At 41.0% G+C, this 26,852-nt stretch overlaps 1 protein-coding gene across 2 annotated transcripts in view; it reads left to right on the forward strand.

The window, feature by feature from the left end:
• The first annotated feature begins 6,178 nt into the window (after positions 1 to 6,178).
• The window catches only part of rap1gap2a (RAP1 GTPase activating protein 2a), a 123,758-nt gene continuing 103,084 nt past the window's right edge, over positions 6,179 to 26,852 (forward strand). Inside the window, exon 1 of one of the 2 annotated variants that reach the window (XM_078167283.1) lies at positions 6,179 to 6,295. In XM_078167283.1, the coding sequence (XP_078023409.1) occupies positions 6,255 to 6,295 (41 nt within the window). In that variant the 5' untranslated portion in view covers positions 6,179 to 6,254. The remainder of the gene's footprint in view (positions 6,296 to 26,852) is intronic. The other variant, XM_033630679.2, reaches the window with a different exon arrangement.

Here is a 26,852-nt window from a genome sequence, read left to right on the forward strand (position 1 = left end):
CACAAAACTGCTTTGCTAGCTCAATCATGTTGTAACTAAGATATCCGCTGGAAAAAATATTTTTTTCACAGGCCATTTAGTGAGTTTTTTTTAGATGGCGGCGGAAGCTATATGAACGAGCTAACCCTCGTCTGCTGAGTTTTAAAAATGCCGGCTATTTTGTTGCTTTCTGTTGTCGTCACATCCCTCCTTGAGTATATCCAATCAGCACCAAGTAATCCCCAAGCCCCAGCCAGGAGTCTTTCAGGGCCGTTCTGAGTACCTACCCCGAGGCAGGGACTTGTTTAGCCCCTGTAAAAGTTCCGGAACTCTGTCCTTCGGGGGTGGTTCCTGCGGTGCAGACACGCACCAATGGCCCCGGCCCCGTAAAATTACCCCGAAGTTCCTGCGGTGGAAATGGGCCTATTGTGTCAGCCCTGTGATAGTCTGGCGACCTGTCCATGGTGTACCCTGCCTCTCGACCAGTATCAGCTAGGATAGACTCCAGCAGTAAAAATACTAAATAAACCAGTTTCACATTTAGAAATCAGTGTTTTCCAGCACTCTTCTTTCAAAGGGGCTGCCGACTACGGTGGTTGACACAAAAAGAGGAATGGCCCAATCTAGAGCCAGTGCTTGGTTTGTCCATTCTGGGCTACTGTAGAAACATGGCTGTGCAACATGGTTTTCTCTGTAGATGAGGACCAGCTCATGAGCTCATTCTCACAGCTCAAACAAAAACACCATGATTCTTATTTTCAGGTGATTATACACTAAAGAAAACAAAATTATCATATTAGCCTAAATTCCATTTCTGCCAATATACCCTTGGGTACTTTTTTTAAAAAAAAAAACCTGACCTGCACATCACCACAAGACACTAATAAAGATGCTAGATGAATTGCATTATGCATGCTTTTCAGTTGACCCATGATATTTAGACATCTGCTGCATTGATTTTGATCATTCTTTTTTAATTTTGTCTCTCACGAGTCCCTTGTCTTATGGGGAAGTACACTACTGCATCACTTTGGTTTTCCTTTAGCTGCATCTCAGGAGCTTCATAGGAAATAAAGGACAGTCATAAGAGAATGTAACAGGCCAAAGTGTTTGATAAAATGTTTTTAGATGGATGAGGAAAATCAGAAAAGGAAATATCAGGTTCAGGGCTAGGTTGTTTACAGAGAAGGTTGAATTGAATTCCTACTGCTATAATAGGACCCATAAGCTCTGGTTTGCATTGAGCATTAGGTGTGTGCCATCAGCTGACACCCTGACAAAGGCTCAGACATGTCGCGTGTTACTGGAGCTCACAGAGACAGATTTAGTCCTGTGGGGGACTTGTTACTATGGCAGACAACATGCAACAGTGATACCCACTGTTACAAACCAACGTCAACCCCGACTCCTCTAATTTAGATCATATAAATCCTCCTCTTAACGATACAAGCTATTGATGTTTTGGATGTTGGTCATCCTCAAAGTGAGGTTTTGTGCTCCGTATTGAAAAGGGTTTGACCCAGTGCAACATGTTGCACGTACGATTCACGAGAGCTGTATTCAAAGTTTACTTAAGATGGCATATTTCTGACGTCTGTAGAAGGCTATAAATAGCAAGCGGCTTCACTATTCATAGCGTTAGCGTGTCTCTATTTGCATCAGTGATACAGTGTCAGTTACAGTAGCCCATTACAGCCAATCTTAGCTGAACCTTTGGCAGACCTCCAACCAACACTTTCTAAACTGGTTTCCAAGGCAACCCCAACCAGCAGGACCAATTAGAATTGACAAAGGATCCCCGAGCACTAAACTGCCTGGAGATTAGAGGAAAAGAAGACACATCCTCAAAACAAACACAAATGAAAGGAGGGTGTTGTGATCTGATGGTGTGTGTGTGGTGGGGGGGGGCTACTGCTCGGGGCGCCCCCTCGGTCTAACATCTCTCCATTTAATGCATGTACAGGTCCTGTTTGTAGATGGCTGTGTATTTCAGGTCTGTGTGTACATGACAACAGAGTGAAAAAAAACTGAATTTCCCCTCGGGGGTTAATAAAGTATATGTTCTTCTTCTTTTCTACACAGAGAAAGAGGCTTTGTATGAGGATGCACCTGTGGGCTCAGTTGTGTCTGCTTCGGTCAATGCATTAAGGGGGAAAGATTTCATTAAACCTGCCATCTTTACTTCCCTCCCCGTGTTTCTCTCTGTAAGACTGCTGCGTGTCCATGTGTGTTGTTAGAGCCACAGGCAGGAAACCAGATCAATAACAAATAGTTTAGAGTGGCCGCTGTGTCTTTTCTCTTTATAGGCCATCAATGGAGCACCGTGGCCTCTGAGCAGCACACCAGTCACATACTGTGTGTGTGTGAGTGTGTGATTGATTGATCTGATAGCCTTTGTACTTCAATAGGGATCTACTTTATTGAATAACAGACACCTATGAACCCGTGGTGTGTGTTGGTCATTGTGCGTATGTGTGTGTCAGAAGCGCCTGTTTCTCTGGGAGTTGAAATGTGTGTCAAATATCAAAATCAACATCTGACCTTTACTGTGAAACCTTTTAGCGCACTCCTGTGAGAGAGCAGGGTCTATTCATTCAAACAGTCATACTGCTCGACAAAGCCGAAAGGTGCTGACTATTTGGTCCAAATATGGTTTGGTCATTTCTAATTTTAATCTAAACAAGACTAAAAATTGTTCACATCAGCCTTTGAGTTGTGATTCCTAGTTGGTGGAATCAGGAATTTCTGGCAGCGATAATGTCTCTGTCTCCCACTTGGTGACAAGGACTACAAAAAAATGGCAAAATGGCTGCAAAAAGCCGCCATTGCTTGAAGTTACATCTAAATAAAGTGTAATATTAACACGAATGCAGTTGATTCAGCTAGTTTAAAATGAGCTATACACAGTTTGACATTTATACAGTATATTATATATTTTTCTGAGTCTGCAATTTAACTAGTATTTAAATGTATCAAATAAATGTAGGGTAGTGAAAAGTAAAATATTTCCTTCTCAGATGTAATGGAGTAGAAGAGTAGCAGAATATGGAAATACTCTAGTACAAATACATCAAAATTATACTTATAGGTACAGTACGTGAGAGTAAATGCATTTAATTACCTCCTTACCAAACTGCAGATTCAGACTAATAAATATATATATATCATGAACAAATAAATTATGAGGGATAAACACAAGACTTGACTGCTACCTGCAAAAAAAGCCCCACATTTACCAGCCTCAACAGTAAAGAGATGAACACATTAATGCATCAGTTTTATTTGATCTGAAATGGACCGTTCTGTATGATGGGTACTATTACTTTTTGTTTCTCTTGTACTTTTACCTGAGTAAAAGATCTGAGTACCTCTTCCACCACTGCAACCCTGTGTCAAATTAGTCTGTTAGCTCGGTGCTAATAAATAATGGGAATTACCTTTAACGCGCTACTGAAAATTAGCATCGAGATAATATTATCCTTATGAATGATTTATTTTTATTTCAAATTCTTAACATAAAAAGACATATGTGCTCATACTTAGAAGCAACAGCGGCTGACTTCTGTCCCTGCGTCAAGTTGTTGTTATTTTTAATGATACTAATGCCAGATAGGCTCTTTGTTTTAGCCTACTTAGTGCAGTTATCTCATGGGAGGGAATGTCGCCACCTGCTGATGTGACAAGTAACTGCACCTCACACAGATAATGTTTTTTACGGATCACGCTGCAGTAGGGATTGGTCAAAAAGGTTTCCCTCATTCATTGTGTTCTTGTGTAATTTTGCCAATAACTTTAGCTGAAAATTATGGAAAAAAAGAACCATGAGGCTGTTAAACTTTACACGTCTATTTCTTGATCCTTGCTTTTCTAATGTTTCTTGCCTTGCTCCTTTGTGTCTCTTTTTCTTTACTTTGCTTTTACCTTGGTTTTTGTATATCCTTGTCTGATTTTCAGTTTGACTCCTCTTTTGTTTCATGTTTATATGTGGTTGCTGTAATATTATTTCCGCCATTGTTGTTCGATTCTTGTGTTTAAGTTATATGTAACTGCCCCTGTGTTGTATGTAGCCTATGTATCTAAGGAATTGGACAAAATTATGCAAATACACAAAGAGGAAGTCACAAATGTCACCTGATCCACAAACTTACAGGAAGTGATCCACAAATGTGCAAATATGACTTCATGTGTATTTGCTGTGGCAAAACGTATAAATTAAAATTAATACTTTGAATTAAGGTACATGTGTACAGAGTAAGTTACACACATTTGCAAATCACGCTGTATCTTTGTACACAACACAAATATAAAAAGACATGTTTATGGATAGTGAAAATATTTGTGGCTTGAACCCGGTCTCACTCTCACTGGGCAGTGACTTGTTGCGTCAGAAACCAACGAAAAAAGGCATCCTTTAACATCAACATGATATGCGGCCGGTTGCTGTTATAGTATAACAGCGCCTGGCGGCATCAGGGGGAAACATCGCAGGACAAGGCGGCGATAGTCCGAGTAGGGCAAGTAGGAGGGGTGGTGGATGGCTCCAAACATCGACTACGTCTAATTTGGTGTGGTTAAAATAAGCCACAAAAACTTCATGTTTTAATGTATAACATTGTAAATTATTTCATTTTATTGATTTCAATATACTATAAATATTAACAGCAGATAGAAAGACATCCATCCATCCATTTTCAACCGCTTATCTGAAGCTGGGTTGCAGGAGCAGCAGGCCGAGCAAAGAATTCCAGACGTCCCTCTCTCCAGCAACACTCTCCAGCTCCTCCTGGGGGACCCCAAGGTGTTCCCAGGCCAGATGAGATATTTAATCCCTCCAGTGTGTTTTGGGTCTGCCCCAGGGCCTCCTACCAGTGGGACATGCCCAGATCAGATGCCCAGGCATCCTGATCAGATGCCTGAACCACCTCAACTGACCCCTTTCAACGCAAAGGAGCCTCAGCTCTACCCCGAGTTCCCTCCTGATGTCTGAGCTTCATACCCTATCTCTAAGGCTGAGCCCAGCCACCCCACATAGGAAACTCGTTTTGGCCGCTTGTATCTGCGATCTCATTCTTTCAGTCACTACCCAGAGCTCATGACCATAGGTGAGGGTTGGGATGTAGATGGACCAGTAAATTGACCGCTTTGCCTTCCAGCTCAGCTCTCTCTCCACCATGACGGTCCAGCACAGCGCCCACATCACTGCAGATGCTGCGCCAAGCCGCCAATCCATCTCACGCTCCATTCTACCCTGACTCAAGAACAAGACCTTGAGATACTTGAACTCTCTCGCTTTGTGCAGTAACTCACACCCTACCAAGAGAGGGCAATCCACCATTTTCCATCACAAAACCACAGCCTCAAACTTGGAGGTGTTGACTCTCATCTCGACCATTTCTCACTCGGTTGCAAGCCATCCCCATGCTGGAGGTTATGGTGTGATGAAGACAACTGAACCACATCATCTGCAAAAAGCGGAGATGCAATTCTGAGGTCTGGACAGACATATAGCTGAAACAACAGAGCAATTTTTCATTCCTGAACCATGAATAGAGTAATCTGTGAAGATTATCCAAAGGCAGTAGCCTACATTTTTAGGGTGTTGTGTGGGTTTTATGATGATGATTTCTTCAGGTAAAATATTAAGCGTTGTTTCTGTTAACACTTTACTGCTTTACTCTCATGTCAAGACCACAATTACATTTTCAAATTTCTTTATTTGATTTCAGATAACAAAGTTGGACTGTGTATGTGACCTGTGTCAAGGCTGGCATGATGCTACTGTTGGTACTGATAAGTGGAGAGCTCATCTTGCCCGGGGTCCTGGTCTTTGAACTCGTCAGTGCCCTCGCCCCTCCCTCCCTCTCCCTCCTTATTAATATCCTTTTCCACTGAATATCTCCTTTGATCTTTTAGTCTGTCTTGTCTGTCTTTGCCAAAAGAAATTTGCTATTTTTTCACGCTGTCTTTCTCTCTCAGCCTTCTTTTGCTCCCTTGGTCTTAAAAGGCTTTAAAGGAGTTTAGGCGTAGCCCTCTCCATGGTAACACCATCTCCCATTCTTACACAGACACACACAGACACACACATTTTCTTACTGTCTCTCATCTCATAATTCTGTCCTACCCTGCGCTTATCGCTGTACCCTCCCCCTATATGCTCTCCCTCTCCACCTACCCTCTCTCCCTCTACCCTCCTTCTCTCTCACACACATACACTCAACCTCTCCTGCTCTGGATGCTGGTCTCCTGCTAATGCTGCACCATCCACAGGCTGCGAGATGTTCACCCCAGCTTGCAAAGGATCTGCAGGGGAGTCGAGGTAAGGCTTTCGCACCCGCTCCCTCTGGAGCAGAGACACAGCAGAGATGTTACTGCTGCTGTTGTTGGCTGCTGACAGGGAGTCAAATGAATGATGGGAAAAGCGTGAGTGTGTGTGTGTGCTGATTTGTGTGAGAACTCTCCAGCTGGAGTAGGGAGCCTGTTTGAGTTGCAGGTTAGGTATAACACTTCAGAGCTGCATAAACTCACAATGAAGTGAAGTGTGAATCTATTTCCAGGGTTTTTAGTCCTTTCTGTCTTTTCTTAAACTTGAGGAAAATATTGCTGTGCGTGCATTTATTTGTGTTGTGTGTAGAGTAGATGTGCATGTGCATGTGTGTGTGTGTACATGCTGTGGGAGAGCCAGTGGAAGCCTGGTAGCACGCAAATTTTCTTTCGAGTAATGCTGCAATGGTGCTGCAATGTCTGGTTATGGAGCTTCAATCTGTGACAGTTTATGGCACCATGCTGTGTTCATACGTGTGCGTGCATTTGATTGCGGGGGGATGGTGTGTGAGGGGCATGAAGTTGGGTTTCTACATATGTGAGTGGGTGGATGAGAGCAATGTTTTTTTTTTATATTTTCATAAATTCAACTCAAAATACTGTGCTCATGCCACAGGGTGAAATTCAAGGGAAGGAACAGATAGAAAACCAAGAGCAGGAGAAGTATTATTATGATAAGAAGAATTTGTGAATAACGTGAAATCTGAGCTCTCTGAATTGTGTGTGAGCCAACGGGTAAATGTCTTTACGCATGCATGGATTTTTCAGGCATGGCTGTGTGCCAGTGGGTATTCGTTCATGTTTGTGTGCATATACAGTACATGGTAAGTCCGTGTCTAATATGTGGAAGCAAAAGTCCCCCTTAGGAAACGTGGTCCCTACTGTATGCAGTGCAGAGGGAGATGTTATGTGATTTATGGGTTTGTTTCTCCAGAGGAAGCACTGTGTATGTGGTAGTAGTAGACATTACACATCTTCCAAGACATCGACAGAAGATGTAGGTTTCCTTATAGCAAAGGAAGGTAAAGATCTACTGGTATCATATAAAAAAATGTGACGTACTTCAATTGTTAGTATTTAGCAGCTGTCCTGTAATTGCCACTTGTGGCCACAGTGGCAGCTGTTCAGCAAAAGTTAATTTAAGAAAACACTCCTGTGAAACAAGTCCCTTTACACAAAACACTATCAGTGACGTAAAACAAGTGAGAAAGTAGGCTACAACTCTATTGATAGCACCCCACCACCGTTTTTTAAAAAACTGTGTTACAAATTGATTGGTGTGAACATGTTGCATAATTCCTTGCACACAGAAGCTGCCAGTTTCCAGAGCTATGCACAATTTGTAAGTCTTACAAAAACTTAAACACAAAGAAAAGATTTCAATCTGTCACCTGTGCAGAGATGTCTTTATTGTGGAGTTATGCCATCAGCGGGAAGCCTCTGTCTGCTGACTTTGGCTTTGGATCTTCTATTCCATGCTCATGTCAAGGCAAGATGAGTTAATCTGTATAGCACCTTTCAACAAAAAGGGCAAATCAAAGTGCTTTGTATAGGACATAAAGGCATGAAAAGGATAGTTAAGATCTTTTGAAGTGGGGTTTTATGAGGTACTTTTCCATTGTCAGTGTATTTACTACAGTAGATGCTGTAGTAGAGCAGTTGGCACACCCCAGTTTGAGAAGCAGGCAGGAGTACTAACATGGAAGCTAAGCAATGTACTGCTGTGGCAGGGGCAGCAGCAAAACATATTTTAGCCGCCTAAAAACAGTCTCACCTAAAATCACCAATAACAGTCAAAGTGAAGACTATTGAGAGAATAATTTCACTTCTTTACCTTGCCACAAAAAACAAAACAAATTCAGTCAGGAGAGCTGTTGACAGCTTCAGTTTCCTATCTATCTATCTGCTCTCCTCAGAGCCACCAGACTCCATTCAGAAATATATTAATTTTGGCTCGTTGAACATGGGAGCTGCCGGTCTACCGCTACCTCAATCAGATAGTTACATATAAACCAATATTGTTTTTCAGGTGGCTAAAATACTTTGTGCTAGTTCCCCTGTCCACCACAGTACAGTTCTTAGCTTCCATGTTGGTACTCATATCTGCTTCTCCAAACTGGGGGCTGACATCTACTGTATATTATACACTGACTATGGATAAGCACCTCATTCAAACCCACTTCTAAAGATCTGAAATATCCCTTTGAGAAAAGCTAACACAAGGCAACAAAAAAGACACATAAATAGGATTTAAACAGAATAAAAGAGAGGATAAAAATAAATTAAGTAGGATGAGTCCGATTAAACAGTGGAATGCAGCTGAAGTGTAGTTCAGGATATGAATAAATAGTCCCAGTATCAATAAAAAGAGTCTTGACACAGCAGTCCAAGAATAAGAGGCTTGACAAATCACAGTTCTGCAGTGTTGAGCGGACGGCTGGCCCCGTCTGCAGAATCTGCTGCTGATTCCAGCTCAAAATAGATGGTGGCTAATCTGCACTTCTCAGCTGGAGTGGATTCAGGATTTGTCCCAGTTCCCTATATAAACACACAAATATGCACTGGCACATACTGTGTGTGATTTATGCTACCAGTGTCAGCAGAAAAAACTGGCCAGCAGTGACAGTCTCTTTTTTAAACTCTTTTATGTGAATGTTTTGTTTCCCCCAGTTCTTTTTTACTCATCATGTGTCACCTCTTGCGTCCCTATTATGACTCAAGAAGTCCACTTGAGAGCTGATAAAAGTCAAACCCCAGTGAAAGAAGACTTCACACTGCCCTTTCTTCTCCTCACACCTCTCCTCTCCTCCATCCTCTGCTCGCCATTAATGCTTTAACCCTTTCAATTAATCCACCCTCAATCTGCCAACACTTCTTACTCACCTCCTACATCCCCATACCTTCCTTTGTCACCCATGCCCCTGCGGTCATTACGTCTCATCTCTGCTTATACCTCATCCCCTCTTTTACATCATTACGCACCCCTTCCCAAACCCCTGTTGCTCTTCACCTCTGCAATTGCTTTTCTTTATTCTTTGGCTCTAACTGATTCAGAACCAAATCAGTCTCTTCCTCCATTAACCCGTCTCTTATTCCCTCACCGACTGTGGTGATGAGATCAATGTGAACTTTGATACAGCGGCGCATGAGTCACAGCAGCATCTGGGGGGATTTGCTTTAAACTTCTGCAGCTTGTGTTTGTATTTGTGTGTTCCCATTAAGTGGGAAATGAAATGGTGCGGGGAAATTGCCATGTTCTCAGAGCGCACCTGATTAAATTGTTTTTGTGTGGGCTGAGAGTTTGCAGTCGCCCCTGTGGGTGTTTCTCATTGTGTTCGCGGGATCTTGGGTCTGTGCGCTGCTCTTTATAGCCCGCCAGAGCTGCAGTGAGGGGGAAGTACGCGAATTAAATGGATGTTTTTCTCTGATCAATGTCGTCTGGAAGAGTGAACAACGGGGGAGAGGAGGGCTGAAGGCACCGCAGAGGCCGTGGGTGGAGGAGGTGCAGCATGAGTGTGTGTATGTGTGTGTTTGTGTGTACAAATGTCATAGCTTGTTAATTGTGTGCATGAATGTGCACACGAGCCGAGTCTGTGTGTTTGTGTGGATCGCGCACACATTTCTGTATTTGTCAGTGGTCCTCTGTGATGCTGTTTAAGGATGTGTACGTTCATTTGTGTGTGATCTGGAAGAGTGGGTGTATGGGTGGGCTTGCTGTCACTTCCACTAAAATCCACCAGCAGGGACAGGAACTATAGGGGAAGTAGGGAAATAAAAATAGAAGGCAAACAAGGCAAAGGTTTAGACGGGAGTGATAGACTCATAGAAAATAATGAATGCTAGGAACAAGTAAGAGGAATGCAAGAAAAAGGAGAAGAATGTATATGCATATTGTTATGCACATTCCTACCCAAAGAAGCTTAATGGCTCCCATGGTAACAGCTAAGGGAGGTCCTAATACTGAAATATAAGTATAAGTTGATTAGATGATGATTGATTTACTATCCATTGATTATATAAGTGAATAAAATGCAAAGCTACCTTATTAGTCATGTCTGTAAGTGGAGACAAAAACACATGTAACACTACAGACCTCTCCTTTAATAACAGCACAGCAATGTATGATTGTTTGACAAATTTGCAGCAGTGGACAGTGCATTAACTCAAATATTGTACTGAAGGATACTTTTGAAGTTAGTGTCCTTTACTTAAGTATTTCCACTCTTAATTATTTTCCATTTCAGATGCAAATACTGTACTTCTTATTCTACTAAGTGTCTAGATTTGACATGCATAACATAATAATACAAAATGCATTGCTACAGATCAAGCTGCTGTATAGGATATAAGGTACTTAAAGTTAACTCCACCTCCACCACAGCTACAATATAAAGTGTTTCAGACACATAATCAAATAATAATAATTTATGTAACATTGACAGAGGACACTCTGCTGCAAATTGAGTACTTTAAGTACTTTAGGGGTATACTATGAAGGGTTTTTCTGAAAAACAAAGTAGGCTATGATGCAATCTATGAGCAAGATTGGTCAAAAAACATGGCTGCCATTAATGAAAAAGTCTTTGCAAAGGGCAGGGCTTAGCAGGAAATTGGCCATAGCTCAAGTTGTTTTTGAGAAATCCTGTTTAAACTCAGTGGATACATCCTGCACTAAGTCCTGAATGTACCCACAAAGTTTTGTTCATAAACGGTGAGAGGGGAGCAAAAGGTAGGACTTTGATAAAACTGATAAAACAAGTGTGTAACTGGTGTTACACCTTCTTTAGACAAGTTAAAGTAGCTGATGTGACTTTGCTCAGCTTTGTAAAGACTAAAATCTGCTTGCTGCTGCTTGCAGTTTTGAATTTGGCAATTAAGCTGCTTCCCTTTATTATTCTGTTGGCTGAGAAAGGGCTTGAACCCGGGACTGCCACTTGCAGCTATTTCTTCTTCTTACTTTGCTATGTTTGTGACATTCCGGAGCACAGCACAGAGGTGAGGTCGAGACTTCATAAAAAGGTAGTGACCAGGTGCCAGAACGTAAGCAGCAAGAGGAAGCTACAAAAATTGTGGACATGGTGATGAAAAGATACAGATATTGTGGACGAAGACAGTTGCAAAATGAGAATGAATTTGGGTTAGGTTTCGTTTCACTTTCGCTGGTGAGACTGATTGCAATGAGTAACCGACAACTACTGCATAGTAGGCTATGCCTTTAAGAAACTGAATCAGTGCTGACTCCTGCTTCACTGCTGTTGCTGGTGTATTGCTGTGTTTCTTGGTGTGTTCCTGTCACTAGTAGATCAGTGGAATAGCTTGAAACACATTCATGAAAGCAATATATATCATAAAAACCATAAAAAAAAACTGCTCCATTGTGCTGCTAGTGGTCAAAAACTCTACAGGGTACCTTTGAGTTTGATGTTGAATTCAGGGCTTGTTACAGTGTATCAGTAGGGCAAGAGTTATATGATGGTTATTGGAAGGATAATGTTGATTTCCACGACTGGAATAACTACAAGAACCACATTATATTCTGCCTTGCACCCAGCATATTTGCATTGTGTCCTTCCCTGTGTGGATATATGCTGAGTCATGAATGGTGAAATGATGCACAAGCCCTTAATGTACCTCTTTTAGAAATCTCTGCAGAAAACAAGAGCTTCTCAGAGCAAAGGTGTTTTTGTGTACAGTTTGTGCTTTTTATTTCTGTGCCCTGTTATTTTTGTATCATGTGAATCATTTTTAGTTTTATTATGTTCAAGGCAGCAGATGGACTATATTTTTTCCCCACTAGTCCATCTGGTGTTTATACAAAAGTCTAGTTACAAATGTTAAATTACTCTTATTATCCCAACATCAACTAATGATGTAATTCATTCCGGCAATGAGCTCCACTGTGTGTCATCCATTAATATGTATCCCATACATGTCATGCACAGCGCTAAAAAACATTAGGGCAACACTTAATCATTGCAGACGTCAGGGATGTCAATCTGTCCATTTAGGAAGAACAAGTGATTGTGGATCAGTTTCAGCTGCTTTGGTGCAAATTAAAGTACCAACAGGTGCAATGGAGAGGCAAAAGCAAGACAACCCCCCCAAAAGGGAATGGTTTTAAATGTGTCAGCCACAGACAGTTGCTCTCTCCTTATCCTTCCTGACTGATTCTTTTGTAGTTTTGTGTTCTGCTAGTGTCCTTGTCACTGCTGGTAGCATGAGGTGGTACCTGCAGCCCAATCAGGTTGCACAGGTAGTCCAGCTCCTCCAGGATGGCACATCCACACGTACGGTTGCAAGAAGGTTTGCTGTGTCATTTTTCACCATATTCTGACATTTTATAGACTAAACCTCTCATCAATTAATCAAGAAACCAATTGACAGATCAACTAACAATGTGAAAAACCATCAATCGCAGCTCTAGTTTTGACCTCGGCTTACATATGTCACAAAGCTCATCTCAATGGGTGAAACATTTACGGTAAGTGACATACACACAACAATATGATAATCAGAAAATCAGAATAAAATACACCATGTTTAACTCGCATTGAATCAAACTTGATGTAAAAGCCTGACTTTGAACAGCTGTGCTTCACCAGTCAGTAATGCAGGTATCTTCTGATTAAAACAAATCAGAAGATACATTCATAAATCAGCTGTTGCTCAATTTGAAGGTTTGATGCCTCTGTCCTCTGTGTATGTGAGTATCCCTGTGTGTGTTATAATAGATGGTGATGGATGTGGTTGAGACAGGAGCCATTAAAGCAGAGCATCAGCTCAGTCTCTAAATCAGCAGCCCTCCTGGAAAACCTCATATGACTGAGTAACCTATTAGAGACAGAAGAGAGGGATGGAGAGAGAGAGGGAGGCAGAGACAGATGAAGGAAAAGAGAAAGGTCTCTCACGTCCATCTGGGCGTATATCACCTCCCGGGAATCCATCTAATGACTAAATACATTATTACATGGTGAGGAGAGAGAGGGAAGAGGGTAGAGGCGGCAAGGGAGGAACAAAAGTAATAAAGATGGAAACATCACGTCTCTCATAGGTCTCACTGCCAATGGATGACAAGGAGAAAGATATTGAGAATGAGATGAGGGACTGAAACAACACAAACAAAACTGGACTGATGGGAGAGACAAAGAGCTGAGACAGAAGACGATCTATGAAGTTTGAAAAATGTTCTGTGAGACATAATTATAAGTGAGAAATTAGTGCATTAATTTCCCTGCACACTGCATCGTTATTTATACTCATTGTCTACGAGAATATACTTAGCACTTGTGTGCTGTTTGCATAAAACATGAAAAAGCTGCAAAAGCAAATCTTTTGCAGAGGATTCGTCTTTTTAGAGTCAGGACATATTTTCTCACTTCCCGTAGTGGTGCCACTAGCAGATAGTTGTTTTTTTTTTAACTTTGTGCCAATGTTTTTATAGAGTAAATGTGAGCCAAAACCACAGTTTGTTGTACCAAACAGCAGACAGACACAGGTAGAGGCTATGTGGTGAACATAGTGGAGAATGTAGCAGCTAAAGAGCCAGATGTTTTCATCAGGATTTGGTAGAGACCAAAGACAGAGCTACAAGAACAGTGAATATTGGACTTACATCCATCAGGTGGACACAAACATAACTCCAAATGACTTAAGAGTTAATTATATGTGTTGTTGTTGTTGTGGCAGTTTAACTTAGGACCCAAATGCAAACACAACCAGGAAACAGGGAATGGTTAAAGGCAGTTTATTGTAGTTTGAAGATTAGCTGAAGGCAGAGCAGTCAAAATCGAGAGGCAGAAGACAAGCACGAGGCTGGATGCGGATGTCTGAGCCAGTGGCTTGATTATGGATGTGGTTCAGGTGTGCAGGTTCAGCAGCTGCGGGCAATCAGGAGGAGTTAAAGGAGGAGGGAACCAGGAGGCCGCGCCCAGCAAACACACAGAGACAGACTGAAAGCAAACATGAGACACTAGAGGCCTGTGATATAAAGTAGGATTTTAAGTTTGCGAGGTAACTTCTGCGTTAACTCAGGGTTTTCAGTACTATGAAGCTGGTTCTCTTTTTACCAGGACAAATCACCATGGCAACTTATGCTAAACGGCTAACCTGCTCCGGAGTAGGTTAACTTCAGGGTTCACGGATCACAGCCTGTCAACACTCCGACCTCTGACCAGTCGGACCACTGAAGAAAAAAGTATCCATGGACGAAAGTCTGGGGTCTCAGGTAAAGAGGAGCCTACACTGTATATTGTTATAGGTCAGTAGAAGCACTTCATTATTCCTGGGCTCCATTTCCACTGGTTATGAAACAGAGCTTCTAACAAATGCAGAGATAATTTACACACGACAAAACATGATTTTAGCAGTATTTGAAATTATGCAAAGTTTACTTTAGTCCACAGTGATACTGCTGCTACCTTTACACTCTGATTCCATCACTGCAGCTCAAAATAACACAAGACACCTGTGTGACGAGAACTAGGATACAACAGATAATATTTTATTAGTAAATTAATCCACATACTCTTAATTAGCTGCTGTTATTACAAATGCCACATTTGGGTCAGATAGAACTCATGAGTCATTAAAGGGATAGTGCACCCAAAAATGAAAATTCAGCCATTATCTACTCACCCATATGCCGATAGAGGCCCTGGTGAAGTTTTACAGTGCTCACATCCCTTGCAGAGATCGGCGGGCAGAGCGGCTGGTACATCGAATGGCATACGGCACCCCAGACTAACATCCAAGAACACAAAATTGAATCCACAAAGTATCTCCATACTGCTCATCCACAGTGATCCAAGTGTGCTGCAGCCCCGACATAAAAAGTTGTTTCGAAAAACGTCATATGAACTCTGTTTTTAGCCTCACTGTAGCCTGTAGCTCTGACTGCTTCTCTGTGCTCCGTGTTCACGTGTGCGCGCGCTCAGGGTGATCGGTGATGCACAGTACTGATGTGCAGATTCTCAAGTGCAGGCATTGCCAATTCCCAGTCTCAGCAGCAAAGACTTTCCTCATCCATTGGCATTGCTTTGCATTTGAAACAACTACACCACCAGGTTTCCAGTGCTAGACTCCGGTATTCTGCGGCTGGCTGAGGGTCAGGCTCATGAGCTGCGGCAGCTGCTTCGTCCAGTAGCCTGAGTTCCGTCCGTATACTCGGGCTTAAACAAATACGGCTCAACAAAGAAATGCTGTTCCTCCTCAATTTCAAAGTCTTCAGACATGTTGGGCTGTCCTTTGCTAAAAGACCGTAGTGCAAATTATCTTTTAGTTACTGTGGGTACGTTGTCTCTCCCTGCGGTGCACGTGTCACGTGATGTAAACACGGGTGAGCAAAGCTCATGCTTTCGCTGGTCTCGCGCAGGCGCGCACACGTGAACGCGGAGCACAGAGAAGCAGTCAGAGCTACAGGCTACAGTGAGGTTAAAAACAGGGTTCATGTGACGTTTTTCGAAACAACTTTTTATGTCGCGGCTTCAGGACACTTGGATCACTACGGATGAGCAGTATGGAGATACTTTGTGGATTCAATTTTGTGTTCTTGGACGTTAGTCTGGGGCGCCGTCTGCCATTAGGTGTGCTAGCCGCTCCGCCCGCCGATCTCCGCAAGGGATGTGAGGACTCTAAAACCTCACCAGGGCCTCTATCGGCATATGGGTGAGTAGATAATGGCTGAATTTTCATTTTTGGGTGCACTATCCCTTTAACTATTTTTCCACTCTTTACTTCAGCAGCAGAAACAGTCATCACTTTAAAGTGTTTTATGTGACATGTTTAGAGTAGTTTCATTATCATCCAACTAAACAGCAAAAAATACTCCATACTAATGTCCCATAGGCCCATAGCACAGTAATACCTCTACGTAATTTAAGTCTCAGCTTACGGTGAATTTTTGGATAGTGTCTTCAATGTTTCTAGACTTTCTGTTTTAAGATTACAGAGTATCATCTACTTCCCACACCACTGACCTTTTACTGTCTCACACCGTTCATACTGCTTCAGCTCATATGACATGAAGCAGACTACTTTACACCCCCATCTCTTTCACATGAATGTGCTCGTGGCTGGATAGGAAAACCCAGACTTGACTTAACTAGTTGATAACCAGAGAGACAATGTTAGGGGTTAGACAGACCAGATAACGAAAATATATGCTGGGTAAGTTGAACTGGCTTTGTAGTGGAGGCCACAGGAAGGGGAAACAGGAAACACAAGGGAGAGACAAAGCTGAAACCTTAAAAGTTGTATTCACAACTTGTTTCAGCTGCCGCAAATGGCCAAAAAAAAATCAATTATTTTAGGTTTAAAGTGCTGCACATGATGCAGAAACAAGGCCTGGAATTAGAGAACTGGAATATAAATATGACTTAATATGTTTAGCTACTGTTTAATTTTGCTTCAGCCTTCAGCCTTTCTCACCTCTCTCTCCCACCCACATGCGCACCTGTGTAAGTGTGAGCGAGGTGAATGTCAAACACGCTGTGGTGACCTGGTGACATCATCATCCAACTGGTTGCTGTTGGATGAAGTCACACAACCCGATTCCCAACATTTCAGTAGTGACAGAGAAAGTGTTGGTGGTGGTGTGGATAGGATGATATCAATGTGTTTTACTCAGCAACAGTGAGGACTCTTACCAGACTCTGAAAGCAACTACAGAAACAAATGTTTTCAATTTTAAAAGTATGATGGCTCAAAAGAATGACAGCATCAGTAGGAAAAATTCCCTTTGTTACAACCTGCAGCACATATGGGAATTAGTAGGCAGGTGCAATAGATAAATAATCATGCGTCATGAGGTCATATAACATTAAACAAGGAGGACACAAGGCTCTGTTTTAAATCTGACTGCAACTCATCAAACCAAGAATCAAAGAACTGGTGTCTTGACTGTGTCTGTAGCAGCATGATGCTAAAATATGCATATCAGAAAGTCTGTGTATAGAGTATATGCTTAACACATTAACGTAATTGCATCATTGTAGTGGTGACACGTCAGTTGCATTGTTCATGTTGTCAAAGGAGGGAAATGATGTCACACACACACACATATATATATATATATATATATATATATATATATATATATATATATATATATATATATATATATATATATATATATATATATATATATATGATACTCCTGATTGCTATTGATCATCATTTGTAAAAGTCTCAATGTTGTTTGTGTGACATCATTTCCCTCCTTTGACAACATGAACAATGCAACTAACGTGTCACCACTACAATGATGCAATTAAGTTAATGTGTTAAGCATATACTCTATACACAGACTTTCTGATATGCATATTTTAGCATCATGCTGCTACAGACACAGTCAAGACAGCAGTTCTTTGATTCTTGGTTTGATGAGTTGCAGTCAGATTTAAAACAGAGCCTTGTGTCTGAAATGATGTCACACAAACAACATTGAGACTTTTACAAATGATGATCAATAAAGCAATCAGGAGTATCATATATATATATATATATATATATATATATATATATATATATATATATATATATATATATATATTAGTACAGGCCAAAAGTTTGGACACACCTTCTCATTCAATGCGTTTTCTTTATTTTCATGACTATTTACATTGTAGATTCTCACTGAAGGCATCAAAACTATGAATGAACACATGTGGAGTTATGTACTTAACAAAAAAAGGTGAAATAACTGAAAACATGTTTTATATTCTAGTTTCTTCAAAATAGCCACCCTTTGCTCTGATTACTGCTTTGCACACTCTTGGCATTCTCTCAATGAGCTTCAAGAGGTAGTCACCTGAAATGGTTTCCACTTCACAGGTGTGCCTTATCAGGGTTAATTAGTGGAATTTCTTGCTTTATCAATGGGGTTGGGACCATCAGTTGTGTTGTGCAGAAGTCAGGTTAATACACAGCCGACAGCCCTATTGGACAACTGTTAAAATTCATATTATGGCAAGAACCAATCAGCTAACTAAAGAAAAACGAGTGGCCATTATTACTTTAAGAAATGAAGGTCAGTCAGTCCGGAAAATTGCAAAAACTTTAAACGTGTCCCCAAGTGGAGTCGCAAAAACCATCAAGCGCTACAACGAAACTGGCACACATGAGGACCGACCCAGGAAAGGAAGACCAAGAGTCACCTCTGCTTCTGAGGATAAGTTCATCCGAGTCACCAGCCTCAGAAATCGCAAGTTAACAGCAGCTCAGATCAGAGACCAGATGAATGCCACACAGAGTTCTAGCAGCAGACCCATCTCTAGAACAACTGTTAAGAGGAGACTGCGCCAATCAGGCCTTCATGGTCAAATAGCTGCTAGGAAACCACTGCTAAGGAGAGGCAACAAGCAGAAGAGATTTGTTTGGGCCAAGAAACACAAGGAATGGACATTAGACCAGTGGAAATCTGTGCTTTGGTCTGATGAGTCCAAATTTGAGATCTTTGGTTCCAACCGCCGTGTCTTTGTGAGACGCAGAAAAGGTGAACGGATGGATTCCACATGCCTGGTTCCCACTGTGAAGCATGGAGGAGGAGGTGTGATGGTGTGGGGGTGTTTTGTTGGTGACACTGTTGGGGATTTATTCAAAATTGAAGGCACACTGAACCAGCATGGCTACCACAGCATCCTGCAGCGACATGCCATCCCATCCGGTTTGCGTTTAGTTGGACGATCATTTATTTTTCAACAGGACAATGACCCCAAACACACCTCCAGGCTGTGTAAGGGCTATTTGACCAAGAAGGAGAGTGATGGAGTGCTGCGGCAGATGACCTGGCCTCCACAGTCACTGGACCTGAACCCAATCGAGATGGTTTGGGGTGAGCTGGACCGCAGAGTGAAGGCAAAGGGGCCAACAAGTGCTAAACACCTCTGGGAACTCCTTCAAGACTGTTGGAAAACCATTTCAGGTGACTACCTCTTGAAGCTCATGGAGAGAATGCCAAGAGTGTGCAAAGCAGTAATCAGAGCAAAGGGTGGCTATTTTGAAGAAACTAGAATATAAAACATGTTTTCAGTTATTTCACCTTTTTTTGTTAAGTACATAACTCCACATGTGTTCATTCATAGTTTTGATGCCTTCAGTGAGAATCTACAATGTAAATAGTCATGAAAATAAAGAAAACGCATTGAATGAGAAGGTGTGTCCAAACTTTTGGCCTGTACTGTGTGTGTGTGTATATATATATATATATATATATATATATATATATATATATATATATATATATATATATATATATATATATATATATATATATATATATATATATATATATATATATAAAAATAAATAATCGACAGATACTTAGGCAACAAGTCTGGCATGACAAAAAAAACAATAGACATGGCAAAGTCAAATGAAAGCCACAGTGCATTTGTTCAACGGTCTACAGTGGCGTAAAGAAAACATGAAACAAGGAAATAAGAAAATCTGGAAATCTGCATATTTTCCTTCAAACCAATATTAATAGATTATTTTGGCCACACGGGGGCAGCACAACAAGCTCTGAAGACAACTCTGACATATTAACACCTTTAAGTTGTTGGCAAAGCATTGCCTAATTACACATCTGGCAGATACGCAGCAACGCAGCATTCACTTGAAGTTGTGTTTCTAGACAGCTAATGATTGTAAGGGCTCGTATGCTCAACGTCAGATACGGAGATGGACGGAGCCTTTTGTCTGGGTTCATTTTGACCTTATTTGTGCACGTTTCTTGAAAGCTTGCGGATACAGATGAAACAGAGCAGTACCATTGGAGATGGTAGAGGCAGTGTAGTGTTATTTAAGTGAGATCCAACCATATGAGACAATAAAGAAATTTAAATAATAGCGTAACGGGATGAATCAGTGATACTGTAAAAAGAATTCTCTGTCCACATGTCGGGATGTACGGTTATATGGCTGCATGTGTAACCAGTGGATTCTAGTGTTGTCTGCGTTGTGTTGATATGAAGAGGCCCAGATCGTGGATATCCTTGAAAGCAATCTCTGTTTATACCTGGAACTCTGACAACAAGAGGTAAAAACAAAATCCTCCGTCAATTCTGACCATATAACTCGAGCCCTGCTCCCACGGAGTACAACAGCAAAAGGGCAGCCATGTTACATTCAATTCAGTTCAATAAAACACAGAAAACATACCTGACAGCAAGAGGTTAAAACAAAATTCTCCATCAATCATGACAATATAACTCGAGCCCCTACACAAATTAAGTGACACAGGAATATGTCAGCATATTATACAATAAGTTTAGACTGAAAAATGAACTTCTACAAATAGCTTAACAGCGCTAAAACACGGAAATTACTATGAGAGCAATGTCGCTTACCTCTCCCGTGGAGTACACCAGCAAGGGGAGGGGTAAGGTGGGAGACACCCCTTCATAGGTGGGGTACCCCCAAAGGTGAACATAGGAGTACAGAAACTGAGTATCAGACATTTGATATGTTGACTATGGAGGCCTAAGCGTGTCAGGTAATAACAACTGAAACAAATTTTGTGTAATTATAATACTTAATATTACACATTTGACTTAGTTACACATATTACTGCTGTATAATTGGCCCTTATACACGCAGACCACTACTGTCTACAATGCTGCCTCTATTTAAAACTACGTTATGACCTCTTCTACTATCGCCTCGTTTGTTGTGCAAGACTTGACTCTGCCCTCTAGTGCCATCTGTTGGCTCGATCTATGTCAACAGGATGCATGGAAGTACAAATGCAGTGACGTTACAGACGTACATAAAGGTAGTATATATGAGCCTTAAGTTTCTCCACCAACTTTTAAAAAACACATCTGGGGTCTCATTTATAAAACAACATGTAGGATCCATACTAAAAAATGTAAACTAAATGTAAATTTTTGCCAATTTCTACGATCAGACTTCCACCTCACCATCTGCGTTGCGAATTTTCCATCTCCACAATGTTTGGAAACCTTGGTCAAAGTTTCTCCCGTCAAGTCTGTTTTTATAGATCACAACTTGTGCATGGGAAGTGGCGTACGGCTCTTTCGGGCCTTGTTTTGTGCATACGCAACATTTATAAATGAGACTCCTGGTTCTTTAGCAGCTAAATGCTCCACTACGCTCACCAGGTAGTCACTAACTATGTGTGTCTGTGTTTTAATGCTAAAGATTGCTGTGCTTTAACAATGCCATTTATGCAGAGAGATGCATTAGCCAAATTCACTTCAGATACCATTGTTGTCAGACAGACAATTTGATTGAACACATTACCCAGTGTTGATACTACACAGGATAAGAACATCTTATGTTTCCCCTTGTTAACTTATGCATATGTCTGAGCAAAAATGAAAAACTGAACCTTGAATTACAATATATCAGCAACAAACTTTCCTCTCTCTTTCAAACTTGCTTTCATTTTTTCCCCACCAGTCTGACTGAAATTACTCACAGGACATCTCTAAACCACTAGAGGGAGGGTGAGGTCTGCACGCAGAACTGTCACTGTCAGGGAGCCTATAGTACATACAAAGGGTGTTTCTAAGTTTACTGAAGCACAGTAACATGCTGTTAAAACCATTTTCTATTCTATTCTATTGTTTCTAATCTCTAATTATGACAATTATTTATACAGTGCCAGACTGACTCTTATTTTGTGTGTGCGTGTGTTTGTGTGTGACTGCGCAGACACACACACTGCATTATGCCAGTGGAGCGTTTTATTGCTTTTAATCAGTGCAGTCTCACCATGATAGAGATATGGACTGAGAGCGCATCCACTCATCAGCCACAAAGAAAAAGTGAGTCAGAGCACACTGATACAATTTAACCGTGAACGGTTTTGACCTGAATCATCCTCAACGAGCTTCAGAAGTGCTTGTTTGGTTGCTTGCTTGGATTCAATGAGTAGTTTTTGAAGTGATTTTTAAATTAAATCAAGGTTGTATTTAAAGAAAAAGAAAGACATCCAAGTTCAGGTTTCATGTGAAAATGAAAGGGGTGTTAAGCTCTTAGGTGATCTTTGAGGACATATTTTGTGACAGCATTGTACTGGATTCATAGGTGGACTATCAGGCAGCCAAAGTCCCCAAAATACCAGATTCGCTTCATGTCAGTTGATTGTGTTAACCAGAGTTGTTAAGGAATTTGCACTACTTTCAACTAATGCAATTTCTGCAGCACTAGATCATTTTGTACCCGTGTCTTGTAAGAGAACCATGTCTCAAAGGTGAGATCAGGGGTGTCAAACACACGGCCCAGGGGCCAGAACCAGTCCACCAAAGGGTCCAATAACAGGCTGTTTGTCACCTGTTTTATAAATGTATTAGTGTTTTTAAGATGTACTTCTCTGATCAAAAAAAGGGGGAAAGAAATTGGATGTGCATGTTATTTATAGGATGGTTTTACTGCTCTGGCCCGCCTGCATTCAAATCTGACTGTATGAGGCCCATGTACGAAAATGCCTTTGACACCCCTGGGCTAGATCTGTATTATTTCATTCATATGGTGCTCACATGCATATTTTAAAGTCAAGCTGAAGTTAAAATTATTTTTTGCCAAGAAATCAGTATCTCCTTGGTGTTTATAACAACTTGTGTACTTCTTGAGCCAAAAATTGAATCCCAAAATTTAAATTTAAATTTAAATTGCGTTCATTACATTTTGAATGATTTGGGGTAGGGCGTTGGACAGGCGGTGCGTTATCTGTGTGGGCAGGCACTCACCAGTGGTTCCTTATGTCACTTCCAGTGGCCACAGAGGCGGTTAACCAGCTTGGTGGCCCACATTATTAGCTGTGGCTTCGTCCCTTCTGTGATTTGAGCTCCCTGTACATTTTAATAATAGCTTTAGACACGTAGTATCAATGACTAATGATCTCCATCACTGATGTCATTGATCACTGATGGAACATAATTCCTATAGCCTAATATTGGGGATTATATGTTAATATTTCTGAGTGAGCAATGGTGCAGCATTTCAGTGTCTTTAAATTTACTACATTTGTAGCTGAAATAAAGTCACTGAATGCTGTTGAGTCAAGATACAAATAGATGTCCAACATTTTAAAATCTACTGTATTTTAACCTCAACGTCTTTTCAAGTGCAAATCACCAAACATATTATTACTGGGTCAGATTTTGAGTTTACAGTCATGTCTTTATGTCTTTGATCTATAGCCTCGCCTATATGTTTTAAATCTTACTATGTTTCAGTTGCTGCCTCCTGTGTTTTTCCCCATTAGATTAAATCTGAACAAATATATTATTGATATAATGTAATGTATCTACAGCCTGATACACAGTCAGATTCCACCACTTTATCTTCATTAAGGAAATGTAAGTCTGATAAATGATGAATAAACGGACAACACTGAATAAAACTTTTTTATTAACTTTATGGTTAACTTATTTACACTTTCCTCACTCTGACTCAGGCTCTTCTTTTAAAGATAAACGTGCACCATCTGCTACACGTGCATTAATATTTCTACATCCACTGGATTAAAATGGAGGCGCTGTCTTTTATTTACCTGTTGCCATGGTGAATCGTGGAGTCGGAGCTCCATTGATGATGGCTTTTTATTTTTGGCTTAACTCAGTGTGAACATACTCAGAGTTGACTGAACTAACTCAAATCAGCTGTTCTGGAACCGGTAACTCAGAGTTTCCCATCTCAGGGTAAATCAACTCAGAGTTCAGGGTTAGACTCAGAGTTTGTTGAACCTCCTACCTAGAATACCCCTCAGGTCTCTGGATATTGGCTATAATGACGCTGCAATGTGTAGTCTGATGTTTACTCCATACTTTATGGGTATTACAGTAGGTGACAGGATACACACACACAATGCACAGAAGGCAGTCGTTGTGGGGTGGGGGGTCAGCACAGGGGTTTACAGTATGTTCCACCCCCCGTCAATCGCTGTTCAACAGTTCCTGTTCAATGTGATGCTTGTCTTGAATGTTGATAAGAAAACAAAGTGCATATCATTCACAAAAGCCAGGGTGAAGCTTTAAAATCTCCAGACTATTTTTGCGTTTCAGAACAAGAGCATAAAGTGTGCTTCATCTTGTAAATGTCAGGGCATTGTGTTAGATGATTGTCTTTCTTTTAAACCACACATTGAACTGCTTGTGGAAGAAGCTGAAGCTGAAACTGGGTTTTTATTTTAGAAATAGAAACTGATTCTCTTTCTTAGCCAAAAGGAGACTGGTCTCTGCCACATTCTTGACTGTGGTTGCTTATGGGGATGTATTATGAATGCACCCACCCAGTGTTTGCATGCTTTGGACAGTGTACCCCGTACCATGGTGCATTGAGACTTACCACTGTAAGCCAGTGACTCATCACTGTATCCTGTGTGCTCAGGTTGGCTGGCTCTCCTTACAGTTTTGAAGAGTTTTTCATTGGCATTCTCTTGTTTACAAAGCTATTTTTGGCCTTCCTCCAGCATGCGTATGTATGTACATTAAGCAAAAAATTAAAATGGCTATGCCCTGCATTCACACAGCATGTTTTTATTGTCTGTACTGAGGGTACATACAGAGTTTGGCAAGCAAGCATTTATTTATATGTGGAATCTTTTGCAGAAGGACTTAAAGAGGCAACAGATAGGATTCTTTTTTTTTTGACACTGACACTTAGTGTCAGTGGTGTTGCGTCGCAATGACCAAATTGACTGTGGGGATCAGAGATAATCAATAATATGACTCTATTAGACTCTCTAAATTAAATAAAATGTATAGACTGTAAAGCCACCGGTATACCTCTATGTATATGTAGAATGAGAGGGTGTGTGGACACTCCACGAAATAAATGAGTAAAGAGACCGAGCAACAATTATCAGATTTATCTGAAGAAAAAACAAATAGTAATGCAAATAATTATACCAGAATGCTCAGTACCAGTACAAACAACTCACAGTAAATTATACCAATATGTACAGTATCAGTACAAACAACAATAGACACAGTGGAATTATACCAATATGCACCAATATGTAAACAGTCTAGATTCTAGAATAAACGGTACCGTATGGAAACGATGCGGCCGGTTGGAGCTCAAATTGAATGGGAAACAAAGTTCAGTGTTCACTTAGCTGGGTGTAACTTAGCTGGGCAATGTCTGTCGATAGCTGCCTCCATGAGAAGAGAACAGAAGGAAGGGAGGGGGGTATCACTGTCCGAGGGCTGCCGTAGAATAGCAACGAGGATGTCAGCCGACCAACACTCGCTACCCGGTCCCTGGTTGCGGTGATTTGCGATGCTGGCCAGCTAGGAATGAACTAGCAGCCAGTACAGTACAGTCCTCTCTCGTCTAGCTAACATTAAGCCGTGTTATTTACTGATCCATTAGAAAGAAAGCTAGCTGGACATGGTTTTGAAGCCTCTTTGGTCACCGAGCTCCCTCCATCTCTTGAACGCCTGACTGAGGTTTACTCTTGTTTTTCCTCTTCTTTTATCACTCTCCTTTTTGCTCTTCTTTGCCTCCTCAGACAGAGGAGCTTGTTTTCTTTTGCTGGGCCGTTTTTCACTTGTCTCCAAACTTTGTCCGTCTGCCATTGTGCTCATTACTCAACTATCTCATGCCCAACTCCTTATAAGGACCCGCTCCAGTCCCTGATTGGCTGACCGACCAATTTCGCAGTACATGGTGTGTTTCCTGCCGTAATGCAGATTTTTTCTGCGAAATTTCGGCAGATTTCTGATTTTACTGTGGACACTACCCTGTGCAACCCACATTATGTTCATAATGATATATTTAGGAAAAGATGCTATCTGTTGCCTCTTTAAAGTTGCACTCATTGGCTCCTGGTTCCCCATTTTTGTACACAATACTATATGCCAATGTCACAGTGTGTCTTAGCTGGTCTTTGTAATCATGTGTACTTGCCATTTTTTTGCATTGTATGGTTCATTTCTAGTGTAGATTAACATACTTTTTGGCATTTCTTTGTAGTAATCTTATAGTAGTATCTTAATCTTGTGTTTTATATTGATTGCTTTAGAGCTATATATTTTTATTCTTTATTTTTGTTCTATGTTGTCTGTCTGTAATCTCTCAAGAGGTTTTTCTAGTTAAATAAGGGTAAAAAACAGCTTAATGCAGCCATCATTGGAATTTATTATATTAGCTAATAATTAAACAGTGTCTCAATATACAGATATTTTTTGAAGTGTAAAGTACCTTGTAAGTTTTCTTGAAACAAAGCTTTGCTGGAAACCCTCTTTCAGTTCTTTCATTAGCTGTGGGAACGTTAACTGTGAGAGTGAGACCTGTCAGATGTAGAGTGAGGAGGAAGGGTGTCAGGAAGGACACTCCCTTTGGTCACAACAGGGGAGGTTTCTATGTATACACCACAGTCTGAGTGCACGGCTGTTCAACCCCTCCCTTTTCCTTTAATGGTCTAATATTGCACTCTATGTATGAATCTAGTTTCACAGCTGTTGAATATCTGGCAGGAGTTCCAGTAGACAGTTTTAATACAATAATGACCTTGACCATCCATATCAAATTGACAATATTGTGTTGCTTTTTACTCTTTATTCAGAGTGTTTTGGCATTTC

The sequence above is a fragment of the Epinephelus lanceolatus genome, chromosome 4 (assembly GCF_041903045.1).
Source record: "Epinephelus lanceolatus isolate andai-2023 chromosome 4, ASM4190304v1, whole genome shotgun sequence".
In the NCBI taxonomy this organism is placed as follows: Eukaryota; Metazoa; Chordata; class Actinopteri; order Perciformes; family Serranidae; genus Epinephelus; species Epinephelus lanceolatus.